Raw genomic sequence first — 25747 nt, 5'->3', positions numbered from 1 at the left:
TAGAGCTTTGACAAATGCAGAAAGTTGTGTAACCAACACTACAATCAAGATACAGAATAGTTCTGTCACCCGCCCCCCTCCAAATTCCTGCGTCTCCTGGTCAGCCCGATCCCCATCCCCAGCAACAGTGATCTGCTTCCTCAATCACCTTGCTTTTCCTTAATTTTTTTTCCTTTTTGTGAACAGTGTATAATCCCACCACATATTGGAACATATTACAAAGTAGCAAGTAAAACAATATGACATTGGTGTAAATTTGGTGTAAACAATATGACATTTACACCAATATGACATTGGTGTAAAAATAATACCACATCTCAATGGAAGGAATGAAGAGCCAGAAATAGATTCCATTCAGTAGAAAATCTTAATGTTATGATAAAAGGCTTCAAAACGAAGGGGTAAAGTAGGATCATTTAATAAGAGGTACTGGGATAACTGGACACAAATTTGGGGAAAAATTAAGTCATACTGTGCACCACCCCCTGCAAAATAAAATGGACATGTATTGAGGACTGAAATTAAAAAAAAAAAAAATCCTAGGAAACTTTGAGCAAAAGATTAAACAGACGATTACTGAGTTAGTGGAGAACAGCTAGGTTTTTCTGCTTTGAAGCACTCCACCCCTCAAACAAAACAAAACAAAAGCCATAGTCCCAATGAGCACGACAAAATCATCCGTGCACTTTGAGAAGTATAACCGACATGCAAGGAGAGCCACATGTGGGGTGGACAATGACAGACAGAGGTGAAATGGCCTGGGGTGTGAGAGTGTGTGTGAGTGTGTGTGCGTGTGTGAAAGAGACAGAGGCAGAGACACAAAAAACTTGTGCTCAGGTGCGCGCGCGGGACATTCAAAGTTCTTGGAGAAGGCAGGTTTTGCTCCCGCCCACCTGGACTGTGAGACAAGCAAAGGCTCCCCCAGAGGAAGTGAGGAAGCCTGGGGCGTTAGGGAAGGTCTGTGAGGTCCTGCTGACTTGGAGGCGGCTTCAGTCCAGCCCGTGGCCCCAGGCAGGGTTCACCGAACTCTCCGCCCCCGCGGCCCCCAAGTTGGCCAGGACCACCGAGGCTTAAGGTGCACAGACAGGGCTCTCCAGGATGCTCCGACGACGCTCCCGCGGGGGACTGTGGACTGCCCTCTTCCCTGTGTGTGTCATAAGGTTTTGGAGCTGCCGTTTCCTCCTTCAGGAGTAGAGGATATTGGCTACCTCGGAGTATTTTTGAGCACTTACTGTGTTCCAAGAACGTGGTGTTGAGGATACAGCAGTGATGAGTCTAGAGTCCTTACTCCAAAGGACCTTTTATCCTAAAGGGTGTGTATGTGTTAGGGGCCGGAAGACAGAATAAACGAATAAACACACAAGACAATTTCAAGTCAAATGCTATAAAGAAAACACAACTGGATTGTGCAAACGCTATACAGAAAAGAAGATTGCGCAAGAGCATTTGGGGGTGGGTGGAGGTGGGAAGGAGGCCTGGAGGGTTGGAGGGGAGGTTGCTCTGGAATGAGACTAGCCCAAAAGGGAGCAGGAAATCACGGAAACAAGAGATAAGAGTCTTTTTTCTTGGGCTGTTTCTAGTCCAAATCCCTGAGGCCTGCGGAGGAAATGGGGAGTTTCTCTGCCCCTCCCCTGTGTAGGAAGGGGGTCTGGGGGGTATGTGAATTCCGTCCTGGCTTAGGTCTCCTCTCCCTTCCTAATCCTTACCCTTCCTCCTTAGGGCCATTTTGCAACCCCCATCTCTCCCCCACTCCACTCCCCGCCCCTCAAGGGGGGCGTTCTCAGAGGGCAGCCAGACAGGGGCTGGGACCCCCGCCACCAGCAGAATCCTTCTGTTGAATACCCAGTGGGTATATCAAGTACAGGCTTAGGGGACCAGCGAGGCTGGGCAGAAAAAAGAAAATGTAAACATCGCTTGATGTTTCATAAAGAGCACCAAGGAACCACATCAGGAAAGTTTAACTCCTGCACCCCTAACATGCACTATGCTGTTCGGTATTGTCCTCCCTTTGAAGGAAGGCGAAAGGCAAGGAGCCGGGGAGGCACAGTTGTTCCGGGTTTGGGGCTTCCGAGAGCCGAGTTGGGCCGCTGGGACCCGGGTGGAGAAGTCGGACCGACCAGGCACACGCAGCCCCGCCAGTGGGCAAGTGGTCGGCTCGATTCCTTCCTGCCGACTGGGAGGGTCGCAGCACAGCAGGCGGCTGCGGGCGCCCGGTGAAGCCCAGAGGCGACCGACCGACGGGTGGAGGCGCGGCTTCCGGCGGCAAGGCACCTCCTGCGGGCGACTCCACTCTTGGAGTGCGGGAGGGGAAAGCCCGGCGCTCCGGCCCAAAGCCGGGCTTCAGGGACGGCCACCCCTCCGCGAGGCCGCGAGTGGGCGGGTCCAGCCCAGCCCAGCAACCGCCGAGACTTCCGGTTCCGATGACAGAGGCGCCGGAAGCCAGGGCTCCGGCTGTGGGAAGAGGTGAGAACCGGCTGGTTTCCGGGCGGTGAGGTGCGGGCCCAGGACAAGGGGCGCCGGGCCGGCCAACGGGGGCGCGGGGGACGGGAGCTCCGCCGCGCTCCCAGGCTCTGGGCCTTCTCCGCAGCCCCTCAGGCGCCCGCCCCAGCCTGCCTGTGGGCTTGTTTTCTCCCCAGTCGTCGGCCCGGAGCAGCTGGAGTCCCACGGACTCACAGGACCCTGGAGGAGCCGCCTCTGTCAGGGGAGTCCCTCGAACTGAGAGGACCCGTTCTAGTGCGACCCGGCCGGGTCTGAGGTAACCCGAGGGGGCCAGACGGGGCTTTCAATCAGGGTCTTCTGAAGGATGAGTAGGAGTGTGCCAGTCATTTGCACGTTAATGCAGGCGAAATTCCTAGTAGGAGTTACAGCTTAGGAGTTGCAAATGGTGGGCTTTGTCCTCCAGTTTTGGCTGATGACGAAAGATTTGAAACTTCAACTAGGGATGTATAATGAAGAGAAGGAACGGGGTGATAAGATAGGGTGTCTGGAGTGGGGGTGGAGCAGAAGGGTCAACATTAGATACTGTGATGTAGGAGAGCACCTCTGAAGAGATGATGTTGACATTGGACCCTGACAAGGAGCCAGTCATGGGAAGATTTGGGGGAAGAGTGTATCAGGCAGAGGGAACAGCCAGTCACAGGCCCTGAGACAGAAATAAACTCATTGTAGTCAAGGACAGAAAGGAGGCTGGTATGGTTGGAGTATGGGCAGTGAAGGGGAGAGTGGTAGCTGAGCAAGGAGGGGTGGTTGGAAGTCAGCTCACATAGAGCCTCGTAGACCATAAAAAGGAGGTGGGAGGCACCTGGCTGGCTCAGAGGAGCATGTGACTCTTGATCTCAGGGTGGTGAATTCGAGCTCCGTGTTGGGTGTAGAGATTACTAAAAGAAATAAATAAACTAAAAAAAAAGGAGGGGATTTTATTCTGAGTACAGTAGGGATCTGTTGGGTTTTAAGCAGAGGACTGGTGGGCAGGGTGGAGACTGGATAGAAGTGAGGGGTGCAGAAGTGTAAGAGTTGGGTCAATGGAAGCTGTCCAGTCCTAGGCATTTTTTTTTTTAATGTTTATTTTTTTATTTTTGAGAGAGCGAGTGAGCGGGGGAGGTGCAGAAAGAGGGGGTACAGAGGATCTGAAGCAGGCTCTGCGATGTCAGCACAGAGCGAGATGCGGGGCTTGAACCCACAAACTGTGAGATCATGACCTGAACCAAAGTCAGACGCTCAACCCGGTGCCCCAAGGCTGTCCAGTTCTGTGTCAAATGGCAAAGGGGACCTTTCTGTGTTTTGCATAAGCTTCCCTTCTTCCCTTTGGCCTCAGAAGGGGGCCCTTCTGTTTCAGGATGCTGAAGACTGACTGGGGACAAAACCCATGCATGCTTTAGTGGGGATTTTAATACTTTATTCATGTGTCTTCCTGTCCACCCCCCTGCAGGTTCAAGCTCAGGTCCCCTAGCCCAACGGTTAGGAGATGGATGCGCCATTTAATCAGCAAGAATTCACTGAACAGCCACTGTGGACCAGGCCCTGGGCTGGGTGCTGAGGGGAGAAAGAGGACAAGATTGGCCTCCAGCCCTGAGCAGCTCACAGTCTAGTAGGAGACCTGTAAAGAGGCAGTTACTGGGCCACAGTGCTGAGGACTCAGAGGAGTGTGGAATGGGTGTCTTCCACAGAGGTTTGCGAACCAGAAGGAGACACCGGGGGGATTTCGTCGAGGGCCTTGTGGGGAGCTGGTGATTAAACTGCTTCTTGCGGCCTCCATACAGAGGAGTGCACAGGGCACTCTGGACACAGGAGTAGCTTGTGCAAAGGAAGCGAATGTGTAACTACACACGGCTTGTGCGTCAAGCCAGGCAGTGTTGAGTCAAGGGGTGACAGGGTCTGATGTGTTGTTTGAAGGGATCGTCCTAGTGGATCGTTTCTGTACATGTGAGACCTTGGGGAGGAGGGCTGGAAATGGACATGAAATTCCACTGGATTCATCATGAAGCTTGTCAAAGACAGACTCACACTCATCCATCCTAGTGCCTGGTGAACATGACTGACTGTGGTTGAGGCAGAGTGGCTCACCGTGGATACACTGAATTAGCCTCCTGGGCTTGTGGGTAGAATACTTGCATGCAGTTCTGTTTTCCTGGCTTATTTATTTTTTTTTAGATTTTATTGAGTTCATCAGACTCCTCAGTTCGTTATACATTTAACTGCTTCAGGCAGGGTCTCTATCTCTTTTGTATTTATATATGTATTCCCTTTTATCCCCTTTCCTTCCTTCTCCCCCCACCCTCCGCCCACAGGAAACCACCCTGCTATGTTTAGTGTAAATCCTTTTATTTGCCTGTGTCCTTGGTTGTACGCATAGATTTAAAAAAAATTTTTTTTTAATGTTTATTTGTTTTTGAGAGAGACAGAGACAGAATGCGAGTGGGTTAGGGGCAGAGAGAGAGGGAGACACATTCTGAAGCAGGCTCCAGGCTCTGAGCTGTCAGCACAGAGCCCGACGTGGGGCTCAAACTCACAAGCTGTGAGATCATGACCTGAGCCGAAGTCAGACGCTCAACGCTCAACCGACTCCGCCACCCAGGCGTCCCCATAGATTTTTAATTTACATAAATGGTATTCTGCCTAGAGTTCCTTGTTTCTTTTTTCCCCTTCAGGGCTGTGTCTTTGGGATTTTATTGATGATCCTGTGAGTATCTCTGAGGTGGCTTCTAAATGCTAACCAGGTTTCCATAGATGCATCTCCCATATTTTACTTCCTTGACTTATCAGCGCCTCCCCCCTCCAGTGCCTCTCCCCGTGGCTCCTAGATTGTCTTCCACTTCCTGCCACAACACACAGTGCTGGGGTGAAAATCCTTGTACCCAACTCCTCCCTCAGCTTTTTGATACAATTTCAAGATGTTGACTTGGGCTTCCCTTAGATAATCCTGGCCTCGGTTGGTGTCCCACAGGGTTAGACTTGTTTGACCTCGGTGAGGTCCTGACCTTTCTTGAGCTATATTTGTTTTTGGTAGATTGTGATCCTAGTTGGTTCCCCAACTCTTGGCAAACATTCTTTTGTGGTGCCATCTTTCCTAGTTGATCATCTCACAGGCTGTGTGGTTGGTTTTCTGTTGCTTGGTGTCATTAATCATTGCTGTTCACTCATTCCAGCCACAGATACTGGCTGCTTTCCTCTCCTGGTGAGATGGCGGCCTGTTTAAGCTGGTTTAAGCGTGATGCGAAGTGCTTCAGAGAAGGGCTCTGGAGCCAGACTGCCTGGCTTCACTTACCAGGTCCTCCCCTTTCTTAGCTTCATGACCTTGGGCAAGTTATTTAATCTTCTGTCATCTGTAAAATGGATCTAATAACTAGACCTACTTCATGGTGTTTTGATAAGAATTAAATCAGGGGCGCCTGGGTGGCTCAGTCGCTTAAGTGTCCGACCCTTGATTTTGGCTCAGGTTATGATCTCATGGTTGGTTGTGAGATTGAGCCCTGTGTCAGGTTCTGGCTAACAGTGCAGAGGCTGCTTAGGATTCTCTCTCTGCCCCTGCCCCCCCTCAAAATAAATAAATAAACATAAAAAAAAACTAAATTAGTTAATGCACGCAAAGTCGTTAGAACAGTGCCTGGCACATGTTAAGCCCCTATGAAACATTTTTAGTAGGAGTAATAATAATTATTACTATTTCAGACAGGAGTCCCTGGTATATTTTGCCCATATGGGTCATATTCAGTTGTAGGGTATTTGCCCAGGGGGCATGAGGAGGGAGGCATGACCTCTGTACATCACAATTATGATTACAAATTCTAGTGTGATGACATCAGCCATAAGGATAGAGGGCAAAACCGCATCTCTAGGCCCTGGTTGCCATTTCCCCATCACTCATCCCTTGTCTGCGAAGGAGGGGGCTACAAGCTGGGCCAAGATGAGGCCAGGGCTGGCACTGCCGGTGTGAACAGGGAGTCTCGTGAAACTGGGAGCATCCCGACGGTCCCCTCAGCCATGGGATTCTTGTGTGTTACTCTGGACCCTTCTTTGAGAGAATGGACAGGTGGCTAGATTTGAACGTTCAAGAGAGCCCTTTCCTTTCAAATCCATTGGATGGAACGATAGGGAGGGAACTCTGTCACTGACATTTTGAGGACTGACAATTTGCTGACATTTTGTGGTCAGCATCAAAAGCTGCTCTGGAATAGAGGGGAGTCGTGGGCCCAGGGTGGAAGGGACTGGGGAAGGCACCTTGGTGGTGGTATAAGAAAAGTCAGCTTTCTTTTAATGGTATAATGAGAAGGGAGGGAAGAAGATGAGAGATGTTCTAGTCCAATGGGGGAGGCAGGCCCTCAAATACCTAGTTTACTCAAATATCTCACATTATCTGGTGATCCAAACTGAAATTGAAGGGGGTCATGTGGGAGTTGAGGGAGCCGAGCAGCAGTAAGCTAGGGATGGCTGCTGGAGGAGGTGATCTCTGAGCTGCCTCAGAAAGGATGAGCCAGCTTCTCAAGCAGTGACGACTGAGGGCTAATAGCATACCCGGGAGCAGAAGCAGCACGGAGCCTGGAGGGAGCAAGGGTTCAGGCTGGCTGGACACAGGCTGCCTGTCTGTGGGTGAGCAGCAAGGGCTGCTGAATATGCTTTGCTGAGGCAAAGCCCATCAGGCCCACGTGGTGGACAGTTGTTCCTTAGGCTGCATTTTCAGTTATCAGCCATTCGAGGACTGCCTTTGTGGCTTCTATCACTGTGGTATGTGGAAAACCAAGTCCACTTGCCAAAGAGAAGGCACTTATGATGAATATATAAAAATACATGAAATATGAAAATAGGCAGCATCTGTATGTATTTCTACTAGATAGTATTGTCTGCTGAAGGCTCTGGGAGTCCTGCTCTTTCTTCTGATTAAAAAGAGATGAACAAAGGGGCACCTGGGTGGCTCAGTCAGTTGAGTGGCTGACTTTGGCTTCAGGCCATGATCTTGCAGTCCGTGGGTTTGAGCCCCACGTCGGGGTCTATGCTGACAGCTCAGAGCCTGGAGCCTGTTGTGGATTCTGTGTGTGTGTGTGTGTGTGTGTGTGTCTCTCTCAAAAGTAAATAAACATTAAAAAAATTTTTTTAAGAAAAAAGAGATGAACAAGGATTATAGAATGAAAAGAGTTGAAAACAGTAATTTTGTCACCGTGATTCAGAAAACCTGTCCTTATGCTTGCCTGGACCCCCCCCACAGGGCCCCCTGGCTGGAGTGGTGGGCGCTGTGGACTCGTATTTGAAGCTGGGAATTTCTGAGCATTGATAAATGACATGGGTGTGGCGAGGGGGATCTGGGAGCCCTCCCTACCACGCCCCCCCCCCCCCCCCCCCCCAGCCCAGGTAGGGCCTGATGCAGCGGACCCCTTCCGCCCACAGGCAGAGGCCACCATGGAGCAGTGTGCGAGTGTGGAGAGAGAGGTGGACAAGGTCCTGCAGAAGTTTCTGACCTACGGGCAGCACTGTGAGCAGAGCCTGGAGGAGCTGCTACACTACGTGGGCCAGCTGCGGGCTGAGCTGGCCAATGCAGGTGGGTGTCCCTCCTGAGAGCCCCATGTCTGCCTCCGGGGGGGCCTAGGAGACCCCAGGGTTGCTTGGTGACAGGCTTCTAGAAGGATGATGGTTTGTGGACGTCAGTACATGGATCCCTAGGCCTTCCTGAAGGATAATGGAAGTCATTCTGAGCTATTTCAAAAGTCCCAACAGAAGCTACTAATTTAGGGGTGCCTGGGTGGCTCAGTCAGTTAAGTGTCCAAATCTTGATTTCGGCTCAGGTCATGATCTCAGGGTCATGTGATCAGGCCGTGTGTGGGGCTCCGTGCTGGGCGCAGAGCCTGCTTGATTCTCTCTCTCACTCTCTACCTCCCCCACTTGCTTTCTTCTTTCAAAAAAAAAAAAAAGACATTTTGGGGTAGTTTCAAATTTACAGAAAAGTTCCAGGAATAGTATAAAGAACTCATATATACTCTTCATCCAAATTCACAAACTGTGGATACGATTGCCAGATTTGCTTTATCACTTCTCTTGCATACTCTTACTTTTTCACCATTTGAAAGTAAGTTGCAGATCTCAAACCACTTGGCCCCTAAACTTTCGGTGTGTATTTCCTAAGGTCAAGGGTATTCTTTTACATAAGTACAGTGTAATTATTAAAATCAATAAGTTAAATATTAATACAATATGATGGCCTAATGAATTCAGCTCATACTTTGATTTTATCATTGTCCGATGGTTTTCATAAAACCTTTTAATTTTATTCCCCATTCCAGGATCATCCACTACATTGTTTCCCATGTCCAATCTTTGTTTTTTCTTTTTTAATTTTATGTTTTAATTTTATTAAATTTATTTATAAATTTATTTATAAATTTATTAAATTTTAATTTAATGTTATTTATTTTTGAGAGAGAGAGAGAGAGGGAGACAAAGCACAAGTGGGGGAGGGGCAGAGAGAGAGGGAGATACAGAATCCGAAGCAGGCTCCAGGCCCTGAGCTGTCAGCACAGCCCAACAGGGGCTTGAACCCACAAACCATGCAATCCATGACCTGAGCCGAAGTTGGACACTTATCCGACTGAGCCACCCAGGCACCCCATAATCTTTGGTTTTTTAAACCTTGAACATTTCTAAAAAAAAAAAAAAAAAAAAAAAAAAAAAAAAAAAAAAAAAAAAAAAAAAAAAAAACAAAAAAAAAAACCTTGAACATTTCTTTTACTTGGTCTTTGTCTTTCAGGACATTTGACATTTTTGAAGAATTAAGGCTAGGGGCACCTTGGTGGCTCAGTCGGTTAAGTTGTCTGTCCGACTTCGGCTCAGGTCATGATCTCGTGGTTCATGGGTTCAAGCCCCCCAATGGGCTCTGTACTGATAGCTCAGAGACTGGTGCCTGCTTCAGATTCTGTGTCTCCCTCTCTCTCTGCCCCTGCCTTGCTCTTGCTCTGTTTCTCTCTGTCTCTCAAAAATAATAAATGTTATAAAAATTTTTTTGAAACACTAAGGCTAATGGTCTTGCAGAATATCTCTTGGTTTGGACTTGTCTGCTGTTTCCTCCTCAGTCAGATTTTACATCTTGGGTAGCAGTACTTTAGAAGCAGTATGGTTCTCAGTGCATCATATCAGGAGGTACAAGGTGTCAGCTTGTTCCATGATTGGTGATGTGAACTTTGATTACTTGGTTAAGAAGGGTCCACCAGGTTCCCTCCCTCCCCTTACCCCCCTCTGCCTGTAAGGGTAATATTTCTTACCAGTTAATTAGTAAGAAATTTGAGGAGAGATACTTTGAGACTGTGTAAATGTCCTGAGCGTTATCAAATGTCAGCCCACTAACTTTAGTGTCCATTGAGGTTTCTTGCCTTTAATTAGTTATTACAAAGCTGGTTGCAACATGGGTGACTTTTTCTGCTCTGTCGTTCTTTACATACATTTGAGTCTTGAACAACACAGATTTGAACTGTGAGGGCCCACTTACATGCAGATTTGTTTTTCCATAAATACAGTACAGTACTATAAATATATTTCTTATTCTGTATGATTTTCTCAATGACATTTTCTTTTTCCTAGCTTTATTGTAAAAATACAGTACATAATACCTGACATACAAAATATGTGTCAATTGACCGTTTATGTTATTGGTAAGGCTTCCAGTTAACAGTAAGCTATTTGTAGTTAAGTTTTTGGGGAATCAAAAGTTAGGGCTGCCTGGCTGGTTCAGGGGATAGAGCATGCGACTGTTGATCTTGGAGTCATGACTTTGAGCCCCACATTGGGCACAGAGATTAATTAAAAATTTTTTTAAAAAATGGGCTAAATGGGCAAGGGGCATTAAGGAGGACACTTGTTGGAATGAGCACTGGGTGTTATATGTAAGCAGTGAATCACTAAATTCTATTCCTGGGGGGAAAAAAAGAGATGGGGCACCTGGGTGGCTCAGTTGGTTGAGTATCCGACTTCTGCTTGGGTCATGCTCTTGTGATTTGTAAGTTTGAGCCCCACATTGGGCTTGCTGCTGTCAGTCCAGAGCCCACTTCAGATCCTCTGTCCCCCTCTGTCTGCCCACCCCCCACCTCAAAAATAAACATTAAGAAAAAGAAAAACTAAAAAAAAAAAAAAAGCTAAAACTATAAATCTTCAAATAAACTTTTTTTTTTTTTTTTATTTTTTTTTTTTTTTCAACCTTTATTTACTTTTTTGGCACAGACAACGGACGGGAGAGAGTCAGACAGAGCGGCAGGCATGGAATCCGAAACAGGCTCCGAGCAATGGGCACAGAGCCTGACGTGGGGCTCGAACTCGCAGACCGCAAGACTTGGACCTGAGATGCAGTCAGACGCTTAACCAACTGAGCCACCCAGGCGCCCCTCAAATAAACTTTTTAAAACGGGGGGTGGGTGCCTGGGTGGCTCAGTCAGTTAAGCATCTGATTCTTGATCTTGGTTCAGGTCATGATCTCACAGTTTGTGAGTTTGAGCCCCACATTTGGCTCTGTGCTTATGGTGAGGAGCCTGCTTGGGATTCTCTCTCTCTCTCTCTCTCTCTCTCTCTCTCTCTCTCTCTCTCTCCCTCCCTCTCCACCCCCCCCATCTCCTCCTCCTCCTCCTCCCCTGTCTCCCACTTGTGCACTCTGTCTCTCTAAAATACAAAATTAAATGGGGCTCCTGGGTGGCTCAGTCAGTTGAGCGTCCAACTTCGGCTCAGGTCATGATCTTGCGGTCCATGAGTTCAAGCCCTTCATCAGGCTCTGTGCTGACAGCTTGGAGCCTGGGGCCTGATTCAGATTCTGTGTCTCCCTCTCTCTCTGCCCCTCCCCTGCTTGTGCTCTTTCTCTGTCTCAAAAATAAACATTAAAAAAATTTTTTTTAATAAAAAATTAAAAACAAAAATTATACACAGATTTTTGACTGCATGGGGTCAGCGCCTTTAAGTCCTGTGTTGCTCAAGGGTCCACTGTATTCATTGGCATTCAGCTTTCCTTTTTCCCTTATTTATTTATTTATTTATTTGTTTGTTTGTTTGTTTGTTTATTATTAGCTCACACCTCATAGATTCTTATTTTATTCGATGGGCTATAATCCATTACTGTTACTATTTATTTTGATGCTTAAATTGTCTTAGATTTGACCAGAGGTCACCCAATTCCTATGTCCTTTTTTTTTAATTGAGCTGTAATTTACTTTAAGTTTCATTCTTTTTTTTTTTTTTTTAAACATTTTTTGTTTATTTTTTGAGAGAGAGACAGAGTGTGAACAGGGAGGAGCAGAGAGAGAAGGAGACACAGAATTCAAAGCGGGCTCCAGGCTCTGAGGTGTCAGCACAGAGCCTGACATGGGGCTCGAACTCACAAAACATGACATCATGACCTGAGCCAAAGTCAGACGCTTAACTGAGCCACTCAGGTGCCCCTTAAGTTTCATTCTTTGAAAGTGTGCAATTCAGTGGTTGTTAGTGTATTTACACAGCTGTACCATCACTACCACTATCTAATTTCAGAATTTTCATCACCCCAAAAACGAATCCTACCCACCAACAATCACTCCATTTCTCCCCTTCTTTCACATCCTGCAGCCACTTACCTACTTTGTCTCCATGGATTACCTATCCAAGATACTTCGTACAAATGCATTCCTACAGTATGTGGCCTTAATGTCTGGCTTCTTTCACTTAGCATAATGTTTTCAAGGCTCAGACATGTTACAGTATTAATCAGTACTTGCATCTTTTTTTCTATGCTGGGTCATGTGGTAACTCTCTGTTAACTTTTTGAGGAACTGGCAGACTGTTTTCCAAAGGTAGCTGCAACATTTTGCCTTCCCACCAGCAATGTATGTGGGTTCCAATTTCCTCCTATCTTCATCAATACTTGTTTTTACCTGTTTTTTTGATTATGGCCATCCTAGTGAGTATGAAGTGATATCTTACTGTGGTTTTGCTTTGCACTTCCCTACTAACTCATGATGCTGAGCATCTTTTCATGTGCTTCTTGAACATTTATCTTCATTAGAGAAATGTCTAATTGTTTCCCATTTTTAAATTGGCTCTCTTTATTGTTGAGTTGTACAAGTTCTTTATATATTCTTAAAAAAATTTTTTTTATGTTTTTATTTTATTTTTGAGAGAGACAGAGTGTGAGTGGGGGGAGGGGCAGAGAGAGAAGGAGACACAGAATCCGAAGCAGGCTCCAGGCTCTGAGCTGTCAGTAGAGAGCCTGATGTGGGGCTCGAACTCACAAATGGTGAGCCGAAGTCGGACGCCCAACTGACTGAGCCATCCAGGTGCCCCTATATGTTGATAGTAGACTCTTAGTGGATATATATGTGTGTGTGTATACACATACACACACACACACACACACACACACATATATATATATATATATATTTCATTTATTTTGAGAGAGAGAGAGTGGGGGAGAGGGGCAGAGAGAAAGGGGGAGAGAGAATCCCAAGCAGGCCCCACACACTGTCATTGCAGAGCCCAACGCAGGGCTCAGTCTCATGAACCATGAAATCATGACCTGAGCCTAAATCGAGAGTCTAAAGCTTAACTGACTGAGGGGCGCTTGGGTGGCTCAGTTGGTTGAGCGCCCAGCTTCGGCTCAGGTCATGATCTTGTGGTTAACGAGTTCGAGCCCCACGTTGGGCTCTGTACTCAGAGCCTGGAGCCTGCTTTGGATTCTGTGTCTCCCTCTCTCTCTGCACACCGCCCCCCCCCCCCCCCAATTGCACTCTGTCTCTGTCTCTCTCAAAAATAAACAAACATAAAAAAAATTTAAAGCTTAACTGACTGAGCCACCCAGGCAATTGTCATGTCTTTTCACTTTTTTGATAGTATCCTTTGAAGCATAAATTTTTTTTTATGTTTATTTACTTTTGAGAGAGACAGAGACAGAGGGGGAGGGGCAGAGAGAGAGGGAGGCAAAATACAAGGCAGGCTCCAGGCTCTGAGCTGTCAGCACAGAGCCCAATGCAGGGCTCGAACCCATGAACTGTGAGGTCATGACCTGAGAGCCAAAGTCAGACACTTAACCGACTGAGCCACCCAGGTGCCTTGAAGCATAAAATTAAAAAAAATTTTTTTTAAATGTTTTTATTTATTTTTGACAGAGAGAGAGAGAGAGAGAGAGACAGAGCATGAGTAGGGGAGGGGCAGAGAGAGAGGGAGACAGAATCTGAAGCAGGCTCCAGGCTCTGAGCTGTCAGCACAGAGCCTGACACGGGGCTAGAACTCCTGAACCATGAGATCATGACCTGAGCTGAAGTCTGATGCTTTACCGACTAAGCCACCCAGGCACCCCGAAACATAAAATTTTTAATATTGACAAAGTCCAGTTTATTTTTTCGTGGGCTACACAATAAGATAGTTCCTGGAATCAGTAATTTCTTTCTACAAGGAGACTGGTTCTTTTGGTGGAAAATGGTAGTTGGAAAGCAAGATCTGGGTTGTTACTGAGGGGTTGTATCTGTTTTTTTTAGCAGACAGATCTTTGTATGTTGCAGGCCATGGGTTTGTGCGGATACCTCTGATTTCAATCCAATATCCAGGGTTCTTCCTAGGCTTCCCCCATCCATAGCCAAATCTCTTTTCTGCATCCGTGAGAAGCCTGACTCCGAACAACATCAATAAATTTCTCATCTGCTTGATTTCTGTGGTACATAGAAAGTATTTTCAGAATTGCAACACTAGTAGCACTGAGAAAAACAAATGTATAGAGTTTGTTTCCTTTTTATCTTTTTTTTTTTTTTTTTTTTTTAAAGAAAGCATGCACATGGAAAAAGACTAAGGTCAGAAAAGCTTACAGCGAAAAGTGAGTCTCCCTTTCACCCTTGATTCCCAGTGTCTGTGTGCTTCTCTCCCAAGTCAAGCCCTGTCCCTGGTTTCTCAGGTGCCCTTCTAGACAGCATCTAGGTGCACATATAGGTGGCATGTGTGTCTATTCCCCCTCTTTTTTTTTTTTCCCCAAACAAAAAGGGTAGAATAAAGTACATGCTTTCCTGTACCTTGCTTTCCTAGTTTGTCTTGGGGAATGTTCTGTATTAGTACATAGAATTCGGCCTCATCCTTGTACCTTTTGGCTTCCCATTCCATCATATGGTTGTGCCATGCTATAACAAACGCCCTTGACTTTGATGGCATGTTAACTGTGTGCAGTAGAATGGTTTCCTTCTGTGGGTCTGAAACTCTTGTACACTGTGCTGTTGGTTAAAGATGGTGATGGCTGCCGTAGCATCTTTACACGGAGACTGTGTTTTCTCAGATGGGGATTTGTCAGGGCTCGTAGTTGTCCATGGGTCCTTGGGCAGCGAAGATTTGGGGATTGCAGGTTAAAAGGCTTTGGTTTCGGGGCACCTTGTTGGCTCAGTTGGTAGAGCATGTGACTCTCGATCTTGGGATCGTGAGTTCAAGCCCCATGTTGGGCCTAGAGCTTACTTTAAAAAAACACAAAAAGGGTTTGGTTTCCTGAAAGCTGTTGCTTTGTCCTAACAGGAATGTGGCCAGGGAATGTGCAGAGTGTGGCCCTCTGTGACCTGAATGGAGCAGAATATGAGAGATGAGTGGCAAGCTGGGGTTGGGGCAGGTGGCACTGATGTCAGAGTGGGATGCAGTCCTGCCCCATCTCCCCAGCATAGGAGGGTGGCCCATCCACTGCCTCCTGTCTGTATTTGTCAGGATACATTCAGTTACAGGTGACAACCCTGGGGGGGTGCTGGGGTGGCTCAGTGGGTTGAGGGTCCGACTCTTGACTTTGGCTCAGGTCATGATCTCACGGTTTGTGAGTTTGAGCTACTCATCGGGCAGTGTGGAGCTTGCTTGGGATTTTATCCCCTCTCTCTCTGTCCCTCCCCTGCTCACACACACACTGTCTCTCTCAAAAACAAACAGAAACCAAAAACAAGTGACAGAAACTCAGCTCAGACCAGCTTAAACCAACAGGCGGGGGTCGGGAAGACTGGATTTATGGACTCGGGTCACTGAAATGTCCAGGCTCAGCTGCGTCCAGGTGCTCACGTGATCCCCTCAGTGTATGCTGGCTTCATACTCGGAGCACTGCTCCCCTGAGGTGGTCACAGTGCTCCAGAAGCTCCGGTTCCCATCATGATTGTTCAGCATCTTAGCAGAATGCATCTCTCTTCCAGGGCGTCTGGTCTTGGAGTTGAGACACTCCCCGACCTTCTTGGGTCATGTTTCTTTCCCTGACCCAAGGTGCTGCTGCCTAAAGAAGGCACATCGATGCTGGGCTGGAGGAGGGGCCTGAAAACCATTGCAGGCCTGGGGGCGTGAGCCATAAATATCCTTGAGCTTCCCTGGCAGTATCCTCTGGGTTGATAAAAGGCACGAACACAGGGATAGTGCCTTGTTGTTCAAAGCCTTCTTATATGTGGTATCTTACACAAGACCATAAAGAGCACTCAGGTGTGGTGGTGGTTTTACATCTGTCATTGCTGTCGCCTGGCAAGCTCCTGCCTCAGCTTCCTCAGCTATAGGACGGGATATTCATAGTGCCCACTGCAGAGTACCGTGGTGAGGATTAAATGAGCTAAAATTAAGGGCTTACCCACAGGAAGTCCCAAATCATCTACATTTCACAGCAGCGTACAGGGCCGGCATTGTAACACCATTTTACAGGTGAGGAAATGAACCGAGAGATGAACCCACTTGGCCACTTGACCAGCTCCAAGACATGCAGTTACAAAGTGGCAGGACGTGGGACAGAAGCTGAGATCTTTACTCGGGAGTTCAGGGCTTCCTCCCGGGCCTCCAGGCTGGTGTTTAGAGGAAGCAGGGACAAGGTGTGCTCCTCTGTGTCCTGCCTCACTACCGGTGTTTCCCTGCAGCCCTCCAGGGGACCCCTCTCTCTGCCACCCTCTCCCTGGTGATGTCCCAGTGCTGCCGGAAGATCAAAGACACCGTGCAGAAACTGGCTTCGGACCACAAGGACATTCACAGCAGCGTCTCTCGAGTGGGCAAAGCCATCGACAGGGTGAGCCTGCGGGCATCCCTGGGCTGGGGGTGGGGATGCCCTGGAGCTAGTGTGTCGGGCTCGGTGGGAGGTGGGAAAGTGAGCGTGAGCAGCATGGATGCTGAGTCACGGAGCCCTGTCTCTTGTCCTCGTCAGAACTTTGACTCTGAGATCTGTGGTGTCGTCTCTGACGCAGTGTGGGACTCACGGGAGAAGCAGCAGCAGATCCTACAGATGGCCATCGTGGAGCACCTGTACCAGCAGGGCATGCTCAGTGTTGCCGAGGAGCTGTGCCAGGTAACGGCCTGGCCCGGAAGGTGTTGGCACCTGCCCGTTCTGCTCCCGCTTGATAGTTGTCTTTATGTCAGGTTCCTGTTATTCTTTACAGAAGTTGTTTTAGAAAGGAAATCATTTCCCCTGCCTAAATAGAAGGTAGCTCTAAACATATATATGATGGAAAGTGAAGTCATGAAGTCAGAACTTCTAGCTAGAGCTGGTTGCCTGCCAGGGTTCTGAGTTGAGGCCCAATAGCCCTTTCTTAAATAGACAGGTTAGTGAAACGACAAAGTAGCACTTGTTAGGTGTTAAAAACACACAAACAGTAAAAGTAAAGGATGCTTTCCCTAGTGTAATCAAGAGGACTGAAGAGGAACAATGCTCTCACTATGCTATTCCACACAGGTCTCAGACCCTGGGGCTGGGGCGGGTGTGTAGTCTGTGCCCTGGGAGGCCAGCATGTAACGCTCAGCCTTATAGAACTGAAATGTTCTGAACTGAATGTCCAGTGATGGGACTGCGCTCTCCCCCCACAGGAATCCACCCTGAATGTGGACTTGGACTTTAAGCAACCTTTCTTGGAGCTGAATCGAATCCTGGAAGCTCTGCACGAACAAGACCTAGGGCCGGCGTTGGAGTAAGTTAGTCCTCAGATGGGCCAGAGGGGCACAGGGCATGTCTGTGGTCTCCGTGTCACCCAGTGTACTTGACATGACTCCAGCCCTGTGTCATGGGCCTCACTTAGGCTTTTGAAGCCCACCTCAGTCCCAGCTCTCCCAGGACCCCTCTCGTACCCCACCGGCTCCCTTTTTTTCCCAGGTGGGCCATCTCCCACAGGCAGCGCCTGCTCGAGCTCAACAGTTCCCTGGAGTTCAAGCTGCACCGACTGCACTTCATCCGGCTCCTGGCGAGCGGCCCCGAGAAGCAGCTAGAGGCCCTCAGCTATGCCCGGCACTTTCAGCCATTTGCACGGCTGCACCAGCGAGGTACGCGCTCAGGGTGCCAGGGTGGGTGCTGCCGGACCCCGGCAGGTGTCAGCATGGGTCAGGCTGTTGGGCTGCTCGTCCCTGCCCCACCTGAGGGGCTGCATGTAACCAGGATGCCGTTCCCCAGCGTGAGAACTCTGACCGCTCACTGTCTCCGAGGTGAACTCCGAACTCAAGGCTCTTCCTCTGCATCTGCCTCTGCCATCATCTCAGACCACTCTGGTCCCTGACACCTGCTCTGTGCCACACCCACACTCAGCAGGGTGGGCCTGTGTGCCCGGGACACGCACGCCCTCATGCTGCCTGGCCTCAATACAGGCCTCCCACCTAGGAGAATCCCACTCCTTCCCGGCACGTCCTCCACAGCTTTCTTCATGAACCTTCTGTCACACCAGCGTTTCCACGCCTTAGTCATTTGAGCCCCACCTTCCAGATGTTCCCTGCTAGTAACCACCCCTACCATTGGTCCCTTTTTTCTTTAGCTCTGTTTCTATCTACTTATCACCTCACATTTTATTTGTGAAATTATGAAAACCAGGCACTGTTAATAAATCTAGATACCACCTGGAAGTTTTTTAAAAAGGGAGAGTAGCTAGTGTTGGGGTAAGAGAAACGTGAGGGAGACTCCCTCTTCATCGTGCACTTGAAAGGATGGGCAGCGAAGTCACACTCTCCTGATTGCCTTGCAAGGATGCTTCTTTGCCCCACACATGAAGAGGCTCCGCCTCCACATGGGACTTTAGGGAAAACTGGTTTTGCCCGAGGGCATCTCATCGCCCCCTCAGCCTGTTCAGGGCCCTGGGCACTGTGGGGCTCAGTCTGCTCTCCAGCCTGTGCACCCAGATCTGTGCCCTGCTCCCCAGCCCGTGCACCAACCTGTGCCCTGCTCACCTTGTAGAAATCCAGGTGATGATGGGCAGTCTGGTGTACCTGCGGCTGGGCTTGGAGAAGTCGCCCTACTGCCACCTTCTGGACAACAGCCACTGGGCAGAGATCTGCGAGACTTTTACCCGGGATGCCTGTTCCCTGCTGGGGCTCTCGGTGGAGTCGCCCCTCAGCGTCAGGTACAGGCAGCCCTGTGGGGGCAGCGCCAGCGGGAGGGTTTCCAGGGAAACAGTTTGCTGAGGCCAGTCATGTGCCAGGGATGGTGCTTGGTTCTCTCAAACCTAAACTGGCTCTTTCAGTCATTCCTCTAGGTAGGAGTTACCTGTTCTTACAGGTGGAGAAGCTGAGATCAGGAAGAGTTGTAGCCTGATGTCACTGCAAGGTCAGGGGCAGGGTCAACGTTCCCCTTCTGTAAGGTCTTTGGAATGAGGTCTCTGTCTTGCCTGCACCTCACCCCTGAATTATCACGAGACCCCCTGCAGCCTGTCCTCTCAACCTTGTATCTCAAACCACGTCCCTTCAGGGAGATTTGAAAGTGGCTGAGTAACATGTATTGAGACTTTTCCCTTGGAAGACTCCTTTACAGTAATGTTCTCATGACTCCCCAAGGTCGTGAGTTGCAGGTGGATATCCTCATTTTACAGATGAGAAAACACACAGGCTCGATGCACAAGTGAACTTGCCCAGGGCCTCACAGACCCCAGAACCCCAGACTGTACCACAATGGATAGCGTCACAGTGCCATTTTATTTAGACTGGTTGTGGAGTCTCCTCCCCCTCCCCTCCCCTCCCCAGGGTGAAGGATTCACGTTACAGAACAGTGTTTCCCAGCAGGGACACCAGTGACACTTCAGGATGGTTCTGTAGTGCACGATTTCCCTGAGCATCATAGGTATTTAGCACCCGAGGCTCCAGCCAGTCGACTCCCCGCCCCTGCCTGAGTCACTGTGAGATCTGAGTCTTCCCCCATTTCCAAGTGATGACAACCATGTAGGCAACCAGTCAGAGGTGCATTATGACAACAGAGCAGGGGAGACAGGCAGGCTGGGGCCCCTGCAAACCGATCACTGTCCCTAACACAGCAATGACATTCCAGTAGTTGGACGAGCAGTGATCTGCCCCCTAGATCTTCCTTTTGTCTCTCCCATAGGTTCGCAAACTCAGGGGTGCGTTAGAATGATCCTAGAGTTGGACACACATTAACCACACGTGGCACTTTATGAGCGACCGGTGCGATTTTCAAGGACCAATCTGACCATGTGCCACTTTAGAACCCTGTCCCAGGACACAAGCCAACAACAGTGTGCTGGTGCCTTTGTCCGCTGGGTCCTTGGTCTGGGCCACTGCAGCCCCTGCTCTTTGTTCCGCAGCTTTGCCTCTGGCTGTGTGGCGCTGCCGGTGCTGATGAACATCAAGGCCGTGATTGAGCAGAGGCAGTGCACGGGGGTCTGGAGTCACAAGGATGAGTTACCGGTGAGGCCTGGCGAGGGGGAGGTGTGGGCTGGCGGCAGCACCAGGAAGGGCAGCCATGGCCAGAAGTGGGGCTCACCCCTCCATGGTGCCCCCACCCCCAGATCGAGATCGAACTGGGCATGAAGTGCTGGTACCACTCGGTGTTTGCCTGCCCCATCCTACGGCAGCAGACGTCAGATTCCAACCCTCCCATCAAGCTCATCTGCGGCCACGTGATCTCTCGAGATGCGCTCAACAAGCTCATTAACGGAGGAAAGTAAGTTCCCCAGGTTCTACTCCACCTCCGTTTCACTCTCCTGCTGGCCAGCCCCCAAGACAGTCTTTGTTCTCCTCCCTTTGCAGGCTCAAGTGTCCCTACTGTCCCATGGAGCAGAACCCAGCTGACGGGAAACGCATCATATTCTGATACCCGCCTGGGAGAAACTTTGTCAAAAGGGGCTTTTCACCCTTGAGCCTTGGTCTTGTCTACGCGGGGGTAGCTGCTGTCTGTGGATTGTGGTTCACTTCAGCGCAAATGGCCGAGTGCCACTCCAGGCAGAGGCCAAGAAGGGAGATGAGCCAGTTTGTGCCAGGCAGCTGACTCCTTGGCCGTGAGGGTAGGCAGACACTGGCCTCTGCACTCCTGCCGTTTCCGTATCTGTATCTGCCACTGACTTAGTCACAACCAACAGAGAGGCAGAGGACTTGGCAGGCAACACGGACATCTTCCCAGTCCTGGCATGCTGCCCCCAGCCGGGTCGCTGATGACTACACCCATGCTGTATCTGCTCCTCCAGTGGTACAGCCTCACAACTGTATGTATCCACTTCCCACTGTAAATAGTCCAGGTTTGAACTGAATGCCGTGGTTTTATAACTGAGCAAATATATTCACAGGCCTTCTCCTTACTTCACCGACAAGGAATCACTGCACGCCCACTGTACCCAGAGAGAACCCACTTTACATCCCTGACTGGATGAAAGGGCCCAGTGATGTCAGACCCCAGGCAAGATGCTTTTACACAAACATGTATAAAGTCTTTTCCTCTCCTTACTAGGAAACAGTGCGAGGGGAGTTAGGAAGACAAACAGTTGACTTACGGGGCTCACAGCTTGTAAAGGAGAGAGCTCAGAATTTAAACCAGATCCAACCCTCAGTCTCAAGCTCTTTTCAGTTTACCCCAGGGCACATGGAGCTTGGTCACTGTGTGTACCCACAGAGCCCTATGCTGGGCCTTAGAGAGCAGGAAGGCACCCTAAGTCTGAAATGTCTGAAGGGACTAGGTTATCGGGGTCATTGTGCCAAGTAGGAAGGGTGGCCCAGGGTTTTGTTTCTAGCTTCATATCCCTCTTTCACATTTGCTGTGCGCGTGGGTAAATGGTTTCCATACATTTCCCAGTGGCATTTCAGGCTCGTAGGGGCAGGGAAAGGAAGAAAGGAATGGGGGTGTGCCCAGCACAGGGGCTGCAGGCTCTAGGCATAGGGTTGGCTGCAGTGGCCTCTTCCTGAGGCCACCTACCATGGCCATGGGAGGGCCCAGACTCAGCCTGGGTCTGGCAGCAGCCTGGGACACCCTGTAAGTCCTTCGGGTTGTCTGCCAAGAATGGCTGCTTCTACTCCCTCCTGCCCACCACCTCCTTGTCCCAGCAGCACCTGCCGCTGAAAAAAACACCCACAGACTCACCACCTTTTAGTCTTAGCGTTTACTTCCCCCACACTATACCCTCGGAGTGGTCTTCACCAATGCTCAATGGAACATTCCGGCTATGCCTTCACAAAAGAGCCGGTGGAGCTGCCCGGGAAGAAGACATGCTGCAGGGGACCAGGGCAATGCGCAGACACAGGCCGCAGGAGGACAACCAGCTGGCCCACTGCCAGACCAACCACTTCCGGAGCAAGTGCCCGAGTCCTTCACATGGGTGGGGGCAGGGCCTGCACCTCCTCCAGGCACTCGTCATAAGCCTCCTGGTACTCCTCGTGGGGCTTGACCATGATCACGCAGGTGGGGCGCTTGGAGCCTGCGGCTGCCCCCAGGTCCTGTGGAGCAGGGGAAAAAAAGGCTGCAAGACCCATGACCTGCTGGCCTCATCCAGCCCACAGACAAGTGCCGTGCAGTCTGCATGACACCATCATTTCAACTCTGCCAACTTTCGAGTCAGGTCCAGCAACACTGGGCCTACATTGCCACACAGCAAGCACAAATGGGCTCCGGCCCAGCAGAGGCTATCTCCTTAGGCCGGACCTGTGTTCTCCTGGTCCCTGCCAACCTCCTCTCTGGGCCACGGCCCCTGTATAAGGATAAGGCCAGCTGCACAAGCCCCTTGAATGCCCACTCCTCCCCAAGCACAGCAGCTGCCTAACGGGACTAACACAAGGACTGCATCTTGGTCGACAGCACATCCACACACACCTCCTTTTCCATTCCCATGGTCCACAAGGGCAAGGATTCCCAGCTCACAAGAAGGAAAGTGAAGTGCAAAGCGCCAACGTGCAGTCCCTCAACCAGGAGCCGGTAGCGCCAAGGATCCATTCTGGTCTGCCTCCAAAGCCTGCGTTCTTTCCCACTGTGGCCTGCTCCCACAGACCTGATCCCACACCCGCTGTTCCAATGCTGACCAAGACCGGGGCGGGGGTCGTGTGCTCCTTACCGTCTTGGAGGGGATATAGACGTAGGGCAAATTCCGGTCCTCGCACATAACCGGGAGATGGCAGTATACCTCAATGGGCAACGTGTCTCCTGCCAAAACCATGATCCTGAAATGAGAGAAACCCTCATTTCTAATTTGCTCAGTCCCGCTTTCAGTCAAAAGTGCCTCTGTCTAGAGACCAGTAAGATGGACCTTGCTCTCAAGGACCCCAGTTATTAATGTAGATCTCCCACCTCCTGAAAGTACGCGCAAATTTGTGTTTGATGATCACCTTCCTCTGGGGAGGTGATCCCTAGTTCTCGGCAAATTAAGTAAATGCCATGAAGTGTGACAAGTGGGATCCCGCTGGGACAGGTGAGGTATGGTAGTGACCCCAAGGAGTAAGCTCAGTTCTTGAAGAGTCAAGAAAGGAATCGGGATGGGGCGCCTGGGTGGCTGGCTCAGTTGGTTAAATGTCTTGACTTGATTTCAGCTCAGATCATGATCTCACTGTTTGTGAGTTTGAGCCCCATGTCAGGCTCTATGCTGGCCCAGAGCCTGCTTGGGATTCTCTCTCCCTCTCTGCCCCTGCCCTATCCACGTTCTCTCTCAAACAACTAAACAAACTGGAAAAAAAAAAAAAAAAGGAATCAGGAGGGGACAATGGATCAGAAAGCTGGCACCTTCTTAGGGGTCAGGCAGTCCATGGAGGGGCTGGGTACAGGGAAAGCATTTAAGACTGAGAATCAGAATGGCACCACATACCCAGGAGCTGGCTGGCAGGGGCCTGGGATGGGCCTTTGGAATCTAGGATAGGGTAGACGAGAAGGCTAGAGAGGTTAGTAGGGGCCATATCCAAAGGCCTTGAGTGCTGGGCTGAGAAGCATTCGCTCAGTCCCAAGAGTGACCAGAACTAATGAAGGCTTGCCAGAGAACCCTCAGGTAGGATACCTCTCTGGCAAGACGTCAGGCCTCTGGGGCAAGGAAGAGTGTTTCTCCAGGGAGTGAGAGGCAAACATAAGGGAAGAGCTCTTGGTTCAAAGTACTGGGCCCGCTCTCCTCTAGTTTTTCTTTGGTCTTCTGGGCTCTCCTCTGCACACCTCTTCCTCTGAGTGGCCTTTAAGTGCTGGGGCTCCTCACAGCCTGATCCTTGGCTGCCCTCTCAGTACCTTCTCCCTGGTGACCCCAGGCACTGCCATGGCCTCACTGCCATGTGCATACAACTCCCAAATCTGTTCTCTCCTGCCTGGCCTCTCCCTTCCAAGCTCCAAATCTATACAGCCACCTGCCAACTTGACAGTTCTGCTGGGGGGTGGGGGGGTGGGGTGGGGTATAGGAGGAGGCAGGTCATGTGTGTAAAACAAAACTCACGATCTTCCCTCTTCAGCTGGAATCCATACCTCCTCATTGCATGTCCGAAAGTCCTCTCAAATCCATCCACTTTAATTCTATTTCAGCCACCACTAACCTCATCAAAATCACCCCCACCTCCTCTAGACTAGAGCAGTCTCCTATCTCAATTTCCTTGTGTACTCTTGTGCCCCTGATCCTTTCCAGAGTTGCCAGAAAAATCCTAAGGGTAAACATAATTCTGTCACTCCCTGGCTTTTAACCCTCAGTGGCCTGCAAAGCTGAGTATGAAAACTAAACTTACCACAGCTTACAAAGCCCCACGAAAAGGTAATACTTCTGTCCTCCACTATCCTCTCTCCTATTGTGGCACCCAGTATCTTCTGGCAGAACCCCTGCCCTCTTGGTCAGACTTCCCACTGGGCATCAAATAATCCCAGGACTGTTTATCTCTTGAGCACCAACAATGTACCATATACTTCTAGGGATAAAGCAATGAGAGGCTTTATCCTGTTTTCAAAGAGCTTACTGTCTGACCTGAGTGGGAGATCCTGGGAATAAGTAAGTTTCAGATTCTGACAGATGCCAAAAAAGAAGTAATGAAGTCATTCTCACTGCACCCTGTATACTCCTTCAGTTATCTCAGAACTTTTAATTTTGTGTGTATTTGATTAAAGACAGTCTCCCCATAGCACAGTGCCCGGGAAAGAATATAGACAATAGTCTATGAGTGAATGAAGCTGGTGTCTACCCTAAGTGAGTAGGCTTATACCATTCACTTTCCCAGTGGTGTTACTTTTGCGCTCTTGTAAGTGATGTGATGTACCCACTAGCTATATTGAAGGGAAGTCACGGGCTGCTGATTATTTTCCGTATGTGGGGCTGAATCCGATCACTTTTTTTATGTTTAGAGAGAGGGAGAGAAAATCACAAGCAGGCTCCATCCACGCTGTCAGCACAGAGCCTGATGTGAGGCTCAATCTTACCAACTGAGGTTCAACCGACTGAACCATCCAGCGCCCTCCCCCGCTTTTAACCGACTTTTCTCAAACACCTACTAAGTAGTAGAGATACCTGTTATCGTTCAGAAATGCAAAATCCAGCGGCGGCGGGGTGGGAGGGTGGGGGGTCCTTACCCTTTCTCGCCTTTGTTGATAAATTTCTGAACTTCCTTCACCCCGCGCCGAATCTGCTTCTGCTTCACAGCTGCAACGACAGAAGAGTCAGTGTGGGGGTCTCGGCCCACCACCCGCGCCACCACCGGCCACCGCGGCGGCTGCATCACCTTTCTTGATGCATTTGTAGAGCTTCCGCGTGAGACGGCGAGAAGCCAGGGGCTGCGCGATGGGGTTCAGATTCACTAGCAGCTCGTGGTAAGTGCGCTCCCCGAGGCAAGCCTCCGCCTGAGCCTCCGGCCCGTCTGGATCTGCCTTTATTTTGGTCATCGCAGCAGCAGCTGCTGCAACCGAGCCCGCAGCAGGCGAATCCACGCGGCCCGAGCCTCAGGAATCACTTCCGGGTCACCCCGTTCTGCGTAAGCCTGTCGTACACCCCAGGCAATCGGGAAACGAAGTCTCTGACTCAGACCAATCGTTGACGCTCAGACCCTTAAATACAGGCCAAACGGGGCGGAGTCTCGGCCGGAGGGCGGAGCGGATAGGGGCCGGGGCCCAGGGGAGGCGGGGCCTGGCAAGGGCTGGAAGCACACTGGCTCCCGC

General features: G+C 49.9%; 2 protein-coding genes across 8 annotated transcripts; one reads left to right on the top strand and one right to left on the bottom strand.

The window, feature by feature from the left end:
* Nucleotides 1–2385: 2385 nt before the first annotated feature.
* RMND5B (required for meiotic nuclear division 5 homolog B) lies at nt 2386–20961 on the top strand. 7 transcript variants are annotated; one of them, XM_042933125.1, is made up of 10 exons: nt 2386–2463; nt 2637–2755; nt 7879–8029; nt 16329–16750; nt 17266–17366; nt 17549–17715; nt 18614–18779; nt 19971–20073; nt 20175–20329; nt 20416–20961. In XM_042933125.1, exons 3-10 carry the CDS (start codon nt 7891–7893, stop codon nt 20477–20479), a joined length of 1317 nt encoding a protein of 438 aa, XP_042789059.1. In that variant the 5' UTR covers nt 2386–2463; nt 2637–2755; nt 7879–7890; the 3' UTR covers nt 20480–20961. The 7 variants fall into 7 exon arrangements, with proteins under 7 accessions (XP_042789059.1, XP_042789088.1, XP_042789095.1 ...); XM_042933161.1 differs by lacking the exon at nt 2386–2463 and having other exon boundaries at nt 2470–2755; nt 16329–16474; nt 16610–16750; XM_042933133.1 differs by lacking the exon at nt 2386–2463 and adding an exon at nt 3929–4168 and having other exon boundaries at nt 2470–2755.
* Nucleotides 20962–21741: 780 nt separating this feature from the next.
* On the bottom strand, nt 21742–25542 carry NHP2 (NHP2 ribonucleoprotein). Its single transcript, XM_042933180.1, has 4 exons — nt 25315–25542; nt 25166–25235; nt 22701–22806; nt 21742–22089 (listed from the first exon to the last, which is right to left on the bottom strand). Exons 1-4 carry the CDS (start codon nt 25472–25474, stop codon nt 21964–21966), a joined length of 462 nt encoding a protein of 153 aa, XP_042789114.1. The 5' UTR covers nt 25475–25542; the 3' UTR covers nt 21742–21963.
* Nucleotides 25543–25747: the final 205 nt, after the last annotated feature.

The sequence above is a fragment of the Panthera leo genome, chromosome A1 (assembly GCF_018350215.1).
Source record: "Panthera leo isolate Ple1 chromosome A1, P.leo_Ple1_pat1.1, whole genome shotgun sequence".
Taxonomy (NCBI): Eukaryota; Metazoa; Chordata; class Mammalia; order Carnivora; family Felidae; genus Panthera; species Panthera leo.
Note: the sequence above shows the minus strand (reverse complement) of the source record. Positions and strands in the feature narration are given on the sequence as shown.

What these genes read in the sequence shown, in the direction of transcription:
- NHP2 (XM_042933180.1), bottom strand. Translation starts at nt 25,474, where the DNA reads ATGACCAAAATAAAGGCAGATCCAGACGGGCCGGAGGCTCAGGCGGAG. An exon ending in CTACAAATGCATCAAGAAAG is followed by an intron (nt 25,236 to 25,314) that starts GTGATGCAGCCG and finishes CTGTCGTTGCAG; the next exon opens with CTGTGAAGCAGAAGCAGATT. An exon ending in ATCAACAAAGGCGAGAAAGG is followed by an intron (nt 22,807 to 25,165) that starts GTAAGGACCCCC and finishes CTCTCATTTCAG; the next exon opens with GATCATGGTTTTGGCAGGAG.
- RMND5B (XM_042933125.1), top strand. Translation starts at nt 7,891, where the DNA reads ATGGAGCAGTGTGCGAGTGTGGAGAGAGAGGTGGACAAGGTCCTGCAG. An exon ending in GGCTGAGCTGGCCAATGCAG is followed by an intron (nt 8,030 to 16,328) that starts GTGGGTGTCCCT and finishes GTTTCCCTGCAG; the next exon opens with CCCTCCAGGGGACCCCTCTC. An exon ending in GTCACAAGGATGAGTTACCG is followed by an intron (nt 20,074 to 20,174) that starts GTGAGGCCTGGC and finishes CCCCACCCCCAG; the next exon opens with ATCGAGATCGAACTGGGCAT.